At 47.3% G+C, this 12752-nt stretch overlaps 1 protein-coding gene across 1 annotated transcript; it reads right to left on the bottom strand.

Annotated features, from left to right (window-relative positions):
* Positions 1-8101: 8101 nt before the first annotated feature.
* On the bottom strand, positions 8102-9607 carry AKAP5 (A-kinase anchoring protein 5). The gene has a single exon (XM_056851209.1). It carries the CDS (start codon positions 9605-9607, stop codon positions 8102-8104), a length of 1506 nt encoding a protein of 501 aa, XP_056707187.1.
* Between the last annotated feature and the right edge of the window lie 3145 nt (positions 9608-12752).

Consider the following 12752-nt stretch of genomic DNA (forward strand, 5'->3'; position numbering starts at 1 on the left):
TGGAGCAGTGGGCTCTAATCTGGAGAACCTTTGTAATTTACAAATGGCCAACTTCTTTCAAATGAAAAATGCATTTTTACCACCAGTGATGGAAAACGTGCCATCCTTTATTAACATGTTGGTTTGTTTGTTTTTAAAGGATGTGTATACGGGCAAGCTTCTACAAAGAAGAAATGAACAGGCAGTCATGAAAAAGACCTTTATTCAAGACATCTTTAACTTTCTAGGATTGTACCATTCAGAATGCTGATCTGGGGCTGTTCTTGAATGTTCAGAACAAAACAAATTTCACATCACATGGAAAACTGTAATCCAAGGGAGGTGGCTAAGCTACAACCTTCTCAAACAGGCAGTTCAACCCCTCAACACACACACCTTTTCCCAAGGTGGTTCAAGTTGCAGGCTGTACCATGTGGTTTGAAGAAGAAGAGTTGGCTTTTATATGCCGACTTTCTCTACCACTTAAGGAAGAATCAAACCAACTTACAATCTCCTTCCCTTCCTCTCCCCACAACAGACACCCTGTGAGGTAGGTGGGGCTGAGAGAGCTCTTAATAGAACAGTGACTAGTCCAAGGTCACCGGTCCCTCCGAACTCTCTCAGCCCCACCCACCTCACAAGGTGTCTGTTGTGGGGAGAGGAAGGGAAGGAGATTGTAAGTCGGTTTGATTCTTCCTTAAGTGGTAGAGAAAGTCGGCATATAAAAGCCAACTCTTCTTCTTCAGTGGGGTGGAGTGCTGTAGTCTCTGTCCTCCAAAGCATCCATTTTCTCCATAGAATCATAGAGTTGGAAAGGACCCTCCAGGGTCATCTGGTCCAACCCCCTGCGCAATGCAGGAAATTCACAACTACTCCCCCCACACCCCCAGGGATCCCTACTCCATGCTCAGAAGATGGCCAAGATGCCCTCCCTCTCATGATCTGCCTAAATCAGTTCATGATCAGTTCTCCTGGGGAACTGATCTCTGTAATCTGGAGATGAGCTGTAATTCCAGGGGATCCCCAGTTTCCACCTGGAGGCTGGCCTTCCTAACAGGTGCTGAGCAAGGCATTTCTCTGTCTGAGACCTGGAAGAGCTGCCGCCAACAACCGTAGACCAAACTGAGCTGATAAAATGGTCTGACTTGGTATAAGGCAGTGACATAAATGCACGACCACAGGTCATGGCTCAGATGGAACACGAACAGGCTAAAAGTCTAATTAAACAGAGGATCTGGGACATAGAAAGACAGGAGGATGTGGGGAGGTGTCCGGCCTTTGTATCATCAGAGAATAATAGGTACAAAGTAGCCCCAGCATCCTATCTGTTTCAGTTGGAAGTAGGAAGCCATAGGAGAGCATTTACTTTAGCACGTGTCCAGGCTCTCCCTTCGGCTATGTTGGAGGGTCGTTTTAATACGATACCAATATCAGAGAGACTATGCCCCTGTGGGACAGGGGAGCTGGAATCAGTGGCACATGTTTTATTTGGTTGTCCTTGGTATATTGAGGCTCGTGTCCAGCTCATTTTTCCCCTAATAAAAGGTGTCACAGGGGTACCACAAGCATATCTATTGCAGATGTTATTGGGGGGAAACGAGCAGGTTACATCCTCCACGGCCAGGTTCTGTGCAGTAGCGATTAAAATTTGTCAGTCTAAGTGTATTCCTAAGGAGGGGAAGGATTAACCTCAAAAGGGCGTCCATTGGATATGTAATTATGTATTCAGATTATTTTGGACTGAGTTTCCAGGAAGAATGATTATGTTGCATCAGCATATAGTATGTATATGAGCATATGTGGCAAGCCTGGCAAGGCTGTAATAAAGTGTTTTGAACTTAAATGCATGGAAGCCCCAGCTTGGCTGGATCCGTTGGACGAGATCAATGAAGGCATTTTCTTACCTGGTTAGTGCTTTGGAAGGTTTTGATTTCCCATTACAACCAGCGTAGCCGAAAGCTGCCCGATCAAGACCACCCTAGGAGTAGTGCATCAACAGAATTAATGGTCCTCTGACCAAGACGAAGGACAATCAAAAGCATCCGCATCGAAGCAAGAAGGGTCATTCAGAGGCCTTCAGGGAATCTCCCACATTTCTACACATGAATGTTGGGGTTGATGAGGCATGCTTGTTTTCTCACTTAAAAATTGGGAGTCATTCTTCCCAAGGCAGTAAGTTTCCAGAGGGTGTAATGCGCAGAACAAACTGCCCCCGTATCTCTGTGTGAGGGACTGCTTTTCTTGAGGGCAAGCCGCTCTATATCTGAAGGGACATTGGTGCCTTTTAGACATTCTCCCAGAGACAAGATCACGATGGGTAGCCGTGTTCGTCTGTCAATAGCAGTAGAAAAGAGCAAGAGTCCAGTAGCACCTTAAGGACTAACAAAATTTCTGGCAGGGTAGGAGCTTTCATGAGCCACAACTCACTTCTTCAGGTACCCTGAAGCTCCTACCCTGCCAGAAATTGTTAGTCTTTAAGGTGCTACTGGACTCTTGCTCTTTTCTACTCCCAGAGACAAGGTGCATCTAATCTATGAAAGGCTGGGAGAATGTTTTAGGAACACAATCATGTGGCTAGAGCCAGATCTTGCAGGCCTTTCCTGTGGATTCAACAACTGATGGAGACATATGACTCCCATGTGGCTGAAGGTTATGTCTGAAGGGTACCTGAGAGCCAGCGTGGTGTAGTGGTTAAGAGTGGTGGTTTGGATCGGTGGAGTCTGAGCTGGAGAACCGGGTTTTTCCCCACTCCTCCACATGAGCGGCGGAGGCTAATCTGGTGAACCGGGTTGGTTTCCCTACTCCTACACACGAAGCCAGCTGGGTGGCCTTGGGCTAGTCACAGCTCTCTCAGCCCCACCTACCTCACAGGGTGTTTGGCTAAGCAAACTTCATAGTCATGGGATAAGAGGACAAGTCCTCTTATGGATTGAGAGCTGGCTGCAAAATAGGAAGCAGAGAGTAGGAATCAATGGCCAGTTCTCCCGATGGAGAGAAGTGAGCAGCGGGGTCCCTTAGGGATCTGTGTTAGGACCAGTGCTTTTCAACCTGTTCATCAATGACCTGGAGTTGGGGGTGAACAGCGAAGTAGCCAAGTTTGCAGATGACTCCAAATTATTTAGGGTGGTTAAAACAAAATCGGACTGTGAAGAGATCCAAAAGGATCCTTGGTCTGATCCAGCATGGCTTTTCTTATGTTCTTATGTTGTGGGGAGGGGAAGGTGATTGTAAGCCGGTTTGAGTCTCCCTTAAGTGGTAGAGAAAGTCGGCATATAAAAAACCAACTCTTCTTCTTCTGAACAACGCAAACATATGGCAGAATTGCCCTCCCGCCTGTGGAGTCCCACTTGAAGGAAGCATACCCAACACCACAACATCCATGTTCCCTTTGAGTTGGGTCAAAGGCCACTGAAACGCTCCTCTCTCTGCTTATTATTTATCAGAAGTCTGTAACTTCATTTTGTTCTGTAAAATCTTTTAGGATTTAAGTTCCATTATAAGTTTGATGCCAGAGTTCAGCCTTGGGGAAGGTCATCAAAGACAAGCTTGCCTCTGTGCATGTGAAGACAGTTTTCCTGCCATCAAAGGGCAACCACAGATTTCAGACATCTGAGAGGTGAGGAAAGCCTTTGAAATTACAAAATGGCTGCCACAGGAGGCGGAGCTAGCCACCAAATGGCTGCCCCACCTTAACTTTAGTGACAGATGAGCCTCCGCCGCTCACGTGGAGGACTGGGAAATCAAACCCAGCTTTCCAGATCAGACTCCACCGCTCCAAACCACCACTCTTGACTGCTATTCCACGCTGGCTCAAGAAGTTGGGTTTTATATGCGGACTTTCTCTACTTTTAAGGAGAATCCACCCAGTTTACAGTCTCCTTCCTCTCCCCACAACAGACACCTTGTGAGGTAGGTGGGGCTGAGAGAGTTCTAAAACAGCTGTGACTAGGCCAAGGTCACCCAGCAGGCTTCATTACATTTTATTGTTACGGCCATTGGCCAGCACAAAACAACAAAGCAGTGGCCCCAGCAGGCTTCATGTGGGAGAGTGGGGAAACCAACCCGGTTCACCAGATTAGCGTCCACTGCTCTTATCCACCGGCTCTCATAACTGATAACTGGTTACATTCCTTGCCTTATCCACTAAGCCAGGGGTCTCAAAACTGCGGCTCCAGAGCCGCATGCCCGTTGAGTGCGGCTCTCCGAACTTGGTTCGGAGCCCCTGCTCTTGCGCCCGCTCAACTGTTGGGCGGTGCGGGCTTCCTTTGGTAGACCTGGCCTCCGGCTAAGTCCCATTGGGAGGCCATGTCTACCCACTGGCTTTCTTGGCGGTAGACCTGGACTCCGAGGAGGGGGAAAAGTCCCCCTTCAGAGGCCACGTCTACCAATTGGCTTCTATGGGCCTCCGGAGGCCAGGTCTACTGCCAAGAAAGCCAATGGGTAGACCTGGCCTCCCAATGGAACTCAGCCGGAGGCCAGGTCTACCAATAGGCTTTTATGGCGGTAAACCAGGCCTCCAGATGAGGACTCCGGACGGGGAGGGGAAAATGGCAGGGACTTACAATTTAATTTTTATCAATAAATAAGATCACTATTAAGTATGATATCAAGTTTTATTCAGTGTACCTATAGTTTAATTAAGACTTAAAACTTTAATTAAAGTTTATTAAGTTAATAAACAGTGTACCTACCTATATAGTTTAAGAAATTTGGCTCTCAAAAGAAATCTCAATCGTTGTACTGTTGATATTTGGCTCTTTTGACTAATGAGTTTGCCGACCCCTGCACTAAGCATTGAGCCCTTCTAAGGAAGAGACAATAAACTTATTCCTTTGTTGGGAAATGAAGGTGTTTGTGTGAATCACTCTGTGGGAAGGGAGAAGGGTGGAGGGGAGGGTAGTAGAAATGACCTCCGATTTCTATTCTACCTCTGCAGGGTTCCTTGGCAGTAGCAGCACGTAAACCAGCACCGTTATTTGTTCACATTGCCTCACTGACCAGTTGCAACCCACAACCATAACTAAAATCAGCTCGGTCACTGCTACAGGAAGGTGTGACGGGAGAGCGTGGGAAACCAAGAAAGCACCTGGCCGTCACAGCATCACGGCACATTGTGCCTATATATGTCCAGCGTGGTGTAGTGGTTAGGAGCGGTGGGCTCTCATTTGGAGAACCGGGTTTGTTCCCCCGCTCCTCCACATGAAGAAGAGGAGTTGGTTTTGATATGCCGACTTTCTCTACCACTTCAGGAAGAATCAAACTGGCTTATAATCCCCTTCCCTCGACAGACATCCTGTGAGGGAGGCGGGGATGAGAGAGTGTGACTAGCCCAAGGTCACCCAGCTGGCTTCGTGTGTAGGAGCGGGGAAACAAATCCAGTTCACCAGATTAGCCTCCGCCGCTCAAGTGGAGGAGTGGGGAAATCAAACCCGGTTCTCCAGATCAGAGTCCACCGCTCCAAACCACCGCTCTTGACCACTACGCCACTAGAGCGGCGGACTCTAATCTGGTGAACCGGGTTGGTTTCCCCACTCCAACACATGAAGCCTGCTGGGTGGCCTTGGGCCAGTCACACTTCTCTCCAAACTCACTCAGTCTTACCAACCTCACAAGGTGTCTGTTGTGGGAAGAGGAAGGGGGGTGACTGTAAGCCAGTTTGAGACTCCTTAAAGGTAAAGAAAATCGGAGTATAAAAACCAACTCTTCTTCTTCCTTGTGCCTTTCTGGAATTAAACCTATTCCTAGCCGTATTGGTGATTATACCCTAGTAAGTACACCCTCCTTCCTGGCCTCACACACATAAGGAAAAATGCATCTGGGAGAGTGTATGTAAAAGAAAAAAAAACTTTTAAGAAAAAGAATTAACCTAGAACTGACCCTTCTGGGAAGAAGAAGAAGAAGAAGAAGAAGAGTTGGTTTTTATATGCTGAATTTCTCTACCACTTAAGAAAGAATCAAACCAGCTTACAATCACCTTCCCTTCCCCCCCCAACAGACACCCTGTGAGGTAGGTGGGGCTGAGAGAGCTCTAAGAGCTGTGACTAGCCCAAGGTCACCCAGCTGGCTTCACGTGGAGGAGTGGAGAATCAAACCCGGTTCTCCAGATCAGACTCCACCGCTCCAAACCACCGCTCTACACCACGCTCGCTAGTAAAATCTGGGTTAAGAGCAGTGGTCTTAGAATTCTGATGAGTCCAGAATAATCGTTACCACTGAAGACCTGTGCTGCTCGAATGCCACGTTTTCTCTTCCCCCACTGGCAGTGTCTAGCTGCATTACTGGGTTTAGGCTGCAGGCACTGGGCCAAGGAAAAGCTACCAAGTCACCAGTCTGCCCGGCCTGCTGCCCTCACTAAGCCTCTTTGCAAGCTGACGTCTGGCTTTTCATCTCCCATTTTGAAAAAAAACCACACACACATCTGGGTGTTACAAAAGGAAAAAGAAACAGCTGCATACATTCCATGCTCCTTTATTAGCTCTCAGTACGTTCTACGATCATTGGGCCCACAACTGGGACCCCTCTGGCCCACCCTAGTTAACATTAATGACTCCAGGGTGGGTGTAGAAACAGCCTCGGCCTTATTCTGCAAGCACTTCTTTCTAGGTCCTGTGTCAGGCAGTGCCCCACACGATGCACAGAATCCTTGTCAACAAACATACATCTATTAACACTTTCGTTTCTTAGTATTTCTGCTGCTTTATGTAACTGGAATGTGGTTGTCTATTTGGGACATGCTGCTGGGTGAATAGCAGGCACACTCCATTTTGAGCATTTCTTCCTTTTGCCCAGGTGGTTGGGGACAACAGTAAGTGCTTTTAAAGCAAGGCCCAGGGACTTCCTCCGAAGTACGCTGGCCGTGCTGTAGGTCATGCATAAACAACTAGTGATACCGGATTTTTTGGGGGCGGGGGGAATAAATTCCCATCTGCAACAGCAGCCTAGATGAATATGGGGTGGATGGGGAGGTGGGAATGCACCTAGAGGCACATGGAAGGGTCAGGGTTATGCACACAGATCTCTTTTCCTGGATCAGACTCTTTGTTATCCGTTGGAGAAACTTGTGTTCATTTTGGACCAGCCCATTTGCAACCCAAAGGACAGTACTTTGCAACAGCGTGCTTCTCCCAATGAAAATGCCATTCCGCTGAACGAACACACACTGGTGCCTTCTTGCCCTTCTAATGTTTCTGTGCCCCTTTGTACAGGAATGAACATAAGAACAAAAGAAAAGCCCTCCTGGATCAGACCAAGGCCCATCAAGTCCAGCAGTCTGTTCACAGAATGGCCAACCAGGGGCCTCCAGGAAGCCAACAAGCAAGACAACTGCAGCAGCATCCTGCCTGTGTTCCACAGCACCTAATATAATAGGCATACTCCTCTGATACTGGAGAGGATAGGTATGCACCATGACTAGTATCCATTTTGTCTAGCAGCCATGGATAGCCTTCCATGAACATGTCCACTCCCCTCTTAAAGCCTTCCAGGTTGGCAGCCATCACCACATCCAGGGGCAGGGAGTTCCACAATTTCACGATGGCAGAAGTTACTTTTTGATTTCAGATCCCAACTGTCTCTGTCGTTACCAGTCTGATCTCCGAAGGACCCATAGAATTAAATTCCGAAGTAGCCTTGCCTAGCCACCTAATTCTACAGACCAGCCTAGAGTTTGGATGAGTTCGCTCAGGTGAAAGAAATGGATGGTTGGGGAGGATGGAGGAATCAACTGGCTTTCCTAAATCTACCACACAGAACAAACTATTAGCCTGTGGTACCATGCAGCAAAGAGCCCTCATTCTTAAATTCTACTCTCTCTTTTTGGACATACAAAATGCATCCATGTCACTAACATGCAAATTTAAGATATGGATGAGACACTGCGAACATCCAAAGGCCGTTTCTACTCTTTCATGCCAAGTTGAAATACATCATGAATTCCCCTAAATCTTCCTACAGCGTACATAACTGAATTACTGGCAGGGCCGAACCAAGCAATTTTAGCACTTGAGGCAGAAAATCCCCTCCCCGCCGGCAACAATCTTATCAATGAAGTAATAGATCATTTGCTCCCGTTATCGGCACTCAAAATCCAGCCCGAGTCCAGAAGACCAGGGAACGTCAGCGATCACATGAAGCTGTTTTGCTTGTTCTGCTCCAACGCCATTTCATTCACCAGCTGTTCGATGGACGACTGAATAGCCGCCTTGACCAAGGAAGCGGCCGTTTCGACCAGGAGGATCTCCTGCTGCTCTGGAGTCCGGCACTCCTGGTCGTTCGTCCCGAAGGGCGAGGGAACCTGGGAAGCAGTTTCCCCTCCTTTCTTACGACCGCTGCTCCCTGCCCTGGAATTGATCCCTTTGCCTGGTTTCTTGCTCCCTTTCGGTTTGCTGGTATGAGAAAACGGGAACAATTCGCAGGCCGGGCTGGCCTCCTCTTCGTCCTGGTAGTCTTCCGCTTCGGTGATAGTAATAACTATGCCCGCTCCCTGAAGCAATTCATTTTCTTCGGATTTCGCTTCCTCGGTGAAGCAGTTTGGCAAGCTCAAAGCCTCATCGGCTAACGTAGACGGGCTACAGTGGAGGAGAACCTCCACAGAACGTCTTTCCTTCGCCTCATGGCTCTCCTCACCCACATTAACATCCTTTGCAGATGTTTCCAGCTCCACTTCTTGGGCGTGCCTGTTATTGGTACTTTGGACTTCAAAGGCTTTGGGTTTGTCTTCTGGCGGGTCTTGGGAAATGAGAGGGCCTATCTCGACACCCAGGTCGATTTTCTTGTTCTCTGCTTCTTCAGGACTTCCGTACAGGCTCCCGAGATGTAGCTGGAAGATCTGCTTCTCCTGTTCGGTTTCGAGCGCGGTTTCAGAATGGATGATTTCGGACTGAATGAGGCAGTCTGTGTACTGATCAGTGCCCGGCCTCATCTCCACCGCCAACGTGTTCTCTCCTGAGGAGATAACCATGTCCCCATGGGTAATTTCAACACCACGGTCGGTCTCTTCAAGGCCTCTGCTACAGGGCTGCACACTGCTCGCTGGATTGTCCACGGCCACGCTCTCGGGCTCGCTGGTAGCTTTGTCATTCAAAAGGCTCGTCGTCTCCTTTGTTTTCTCGCCCTGGTCTAGCTCCTCTGCCGTCTCAGGACGACCAGACTTCTTCTTGCTTCTGGAGAACCTCAGGCAGAAAATTTTAAGCCCAGGACTAGCCTGTTCCTTAGGCAAATGAGACAGGCTAGACTCTTCGGCGCTGCTCTCCACTTGCACCTGGGAACCTAACTGTGCCTCCTTCTTCAAAGCAAATTTGGATCGCCTTCTCAAGGTCACAAGACGCTTGAAGGCCAACCAGGCTCCTCCTGACGTCCAAGATGGCTTCGGTTCCTCTGCTTCGCTGTTCAACACAGTGCTGGAATGCTGGTTTGTGGACTTCAAGTTTAGCGACTCAGATTCCTGGTCCTCGTCTTTGTCTTTTCCTTCTTTACAGGGTTTTTTCCTTTTCTTAAAGCAAAAGACAGAAGCCTTTTTGGTTGGGCCCTCATTTGGGAGGGTGGTTTTTGCTCTCTCGGGATCTTCTAATGGCTGTGTACCCTCCCTCTGAATTTCTTTCGCCGTTTCCTCCATACTTTGGACTTGCATCCTCGTTTCTGAAAATTAAACTTCTTTCCTCTGGTAATGTCTTAGATGAAAGGCACGCTTGGGGCAAATCTACACCACCAATACATCCATTTTACACCAGCTTCATTGTCATGGCTTCCTCCGATGGATACTGGGAAATGTAGTTTGCTGAAGAAACTGAGGATTCTTTGTTAGGCGGCTCCTGCTGACAGAAACACAGTTTCCAGAGATCTCTGAGAAGAAGGAATCACTGTCAAACCCATTTATATCTGTAGCGTAGGCACACCATTATAAAACTTGATGTACTTTCCCTTTGCAAAGACTTTTCATGATCTCAGAATGGCTGGAAGCGGTCCTAGCAATCTTATCTTACAAAAAACATCTTAGGAAAGACATAAAAATCAATGTCCTCTTCTTCTTTGTTTATTTTTTAACAAGCAGTCTTAATAGCAGGTTGGCTTTTTCCTGTCCCGTATCTTACTGAAAAGGTTCCACTCGATGTCTGCGACCATAAATTTTAATAATCTCCTTGCTGGAATGGCAATAGTTTTTCATCAGTAGCTTGGTACTTTAATTGTTTAAATAGATTTCAGATGAGAAACTGACCCTGTTCCATTAAGGATGACCCCTGGAGACAAGACCCACTTGCGAATATAAGAACACTTTACCAATCAAGGATTTTCTTTAAGAGAAACCACAAAAGAAGACATCTCGAGAGGCTCTGCTCCTCCGCCAGCTTGAGACATTTTTCACACGTAGTTCCTTGCTTGTTTCTTCCGGCCTTTCAATTCTTTTTTCAATTAGCATTCTTTTTTCTTATCAAACACGACAATGTGCTTCATTGACGCAATTGCTTTGTGGGCATCTGCAGGGAGAAAGTAAGAAAAAGGAACATGCTAATTGTGTCCACACAATAAATCTTCCAAAGAATTAAACTACTTTGTAAAAAAACCCCACATATTTAACCACGAGTTGCATGCACATTTACGCCAACTGTCTCATTTACCAGAAATAATCTCTATCTTCTATCTTTTTGTTACCTGTCAATAATTGCCTTTATTTCTGCTTTTGGGGGGAACACTCTAATGCTTATGTTTATTTCTTAATGTATTTTATTTATTTACAGAATTTACACCCCGCCTTTCTGCCCAATCAGGGTCACCAAGATGGCCAACAATTAAAAGCAGAATATAATAAAATTCTCCTAAAACCACTTTAAAACCAAGAGTGAAATATATAAAGAAACACAGACCTAGCAATCAAAACATAATGCAGAAAAGAAGTTGGTTTTTTCTATGCCGACTTTCTCTGCCACTTAACAGAGAATCAAACCGGCTTGCAATCACCTTCCCTTCCCCTCCCCACAACAGACACCCTGTGAGGTAGGTGGGGCCGAGAGAGTGTGACTGGCCCAAGGTCACCCAGCTCGCTTCGTGTGGAGGAGTGGAGGAAACCAATCCAGTTCACCAGATTAGCCTCCGCCACTCATGTGGAGGAGTGGGGAATCGAACCTGGTTCTCCAGATCAGAAGAGGGGTCTGATCCAAGAGGGGTCTGATCCACCACTCCAAGAGGGGTCACTGAGGGAATGGCAGACGAAACAAAAAGTTCTTCACCGGCTGGCAAAGGTTGGTGACAGAAGGGGACAGACTAATTTCTCTTGGGAGAGAGTTCCAGAGTTTTGGTGCCATGACCAAGAAGGCCCTCTCCCAGGTTACCACCCATCTTATATCAGAAGGCTAGGCCACTCAAAGCCAGGCCTCTGAAGATGACCGCAGTGGTTGGGCAGGTTCATAAGGAAGTAGGCGGTCCTTTAGGAATGTTGGTCCCAAACCATATAGGGCTTTAAAGTTCAACACCAGAACGCTGAATTGAGCTTGGAAACAAACTGGGAGCCAGTGCAGATTGGCCAAGGCTGGACTGATACAATCATAGAATCATAGATTCAGAGAATCACAGAGTTGGAAGGGGCCATACAGGCTATCCAGTCCAACCCCCTGCTTAATGCAGGATCAGCCTTGAGCAGAGGTTCCCAAACTTTCTGAGTCATGGATCACTTTTCAGGAGAGAAATTCCTCATAGAACACTAATTTTCACCTAGCACCTATACACTAAACAGAATGACAATAGTATTTTTCTTTCCCATCTCTTCACGGAGCACTAGGAGATGTTTAGCGGAGCACCAAGACCTCCATGGAGCACAGTCTGGTGACCTCTGCTCCCTGCCCTCCTCCAAGTGACAGTCCCTATGACTAACTCCAGTCAGCTTCCTGGCTGCATCATTCTGTACCAATTATCAGTTCAGCTCCCTTCCTTGAGCCTCTAGAAGTTAAATCTTGGAAGGACAAGTAAAGCTACCCTGTCTCTAATGTATGCATCCGGTCCATAAGGTTGCCAGGTCCCTCTTCGCCACCAGCGGGAGGTTTTGGGGGTGGAGCCTGAGGAGGGTGGGGTTTGGGGAGGGGAGGGACTTCAATGCCATAGAGTCCAATGGCCAAAGCAGCGATTTTATCTAGGTGAACTGATCTCTATTGGCTGAGAGCAGTTATAATAGTGGGAGCTCTCCAGCTAGTACCTGGAGGTTGGCAACCCTACCTGTCCATGATCCAAACAGCACCGGGCCGGGCCTGGACTGCCATTTCACAGCCTGCAGTAGCTGAGGCATTTTAAGGGGCTTATAAGATATAAACTAAGTCTTCAAAACAGTGACCCCAATGACTGATCTCTGTAGCCTGGAGACCGGTTATAATTTTGGGAGATCTCCAGGCCCCATCTGGAGGTTGGCAATGCTGCGGATGGGCCTCCTGAAACACATTATTTCTTATTTATTTCATTACATTTTTTAATCCTGCTCTTTCCCAACCCTAAGCCAGGCTCAGGGCAGTCGACAACATCAATAAATATAATTTAAAATATAAATAACCATATACAATTCAATTAAACTATAATCACGAAAATTAAGACCAACAATAGCGTACTGGTCATGATTCTCTCAGCTGATGCCTTCACTTTCAGTTCCAGAGAGAAATCATGCAAATGCAGAGTAGAAGAGCTGATGAAGATGTCAACGGGGGGGGCATAGACAGGGACAAGGGAATGGGATGGAAATGAGGGGGAAGGGGGGAAAAGAAAAGGAACAAAGCATCATCAACAAAGCATCTCTTCCC

This window comes from Euleptes europaea, chromosome 6, assembly GCF_029931775.1.
Source record: "Euleptes europaea isolate rEulEur1 chromosome 6, rEulEur1.hap1, whole genome shotgun sequence".
NCBI classification, from domain to species: Eukaryota; Metazoa; Chordata; class Lepidosauria; order Squamata; family Sphaerodactylidae; genus Euleptes; species Euleptes europaea.

Bases quoted from the DNA above. Each gene is read 5' to 3' on its own strand.
- AKAP5 (XM_056851209.1), bottom strand. From the start codon at position 9,607: ATGCAAGTCCAAAGTATGGAGGAAACGGCGAAAGAAATTCAGAGGGAG.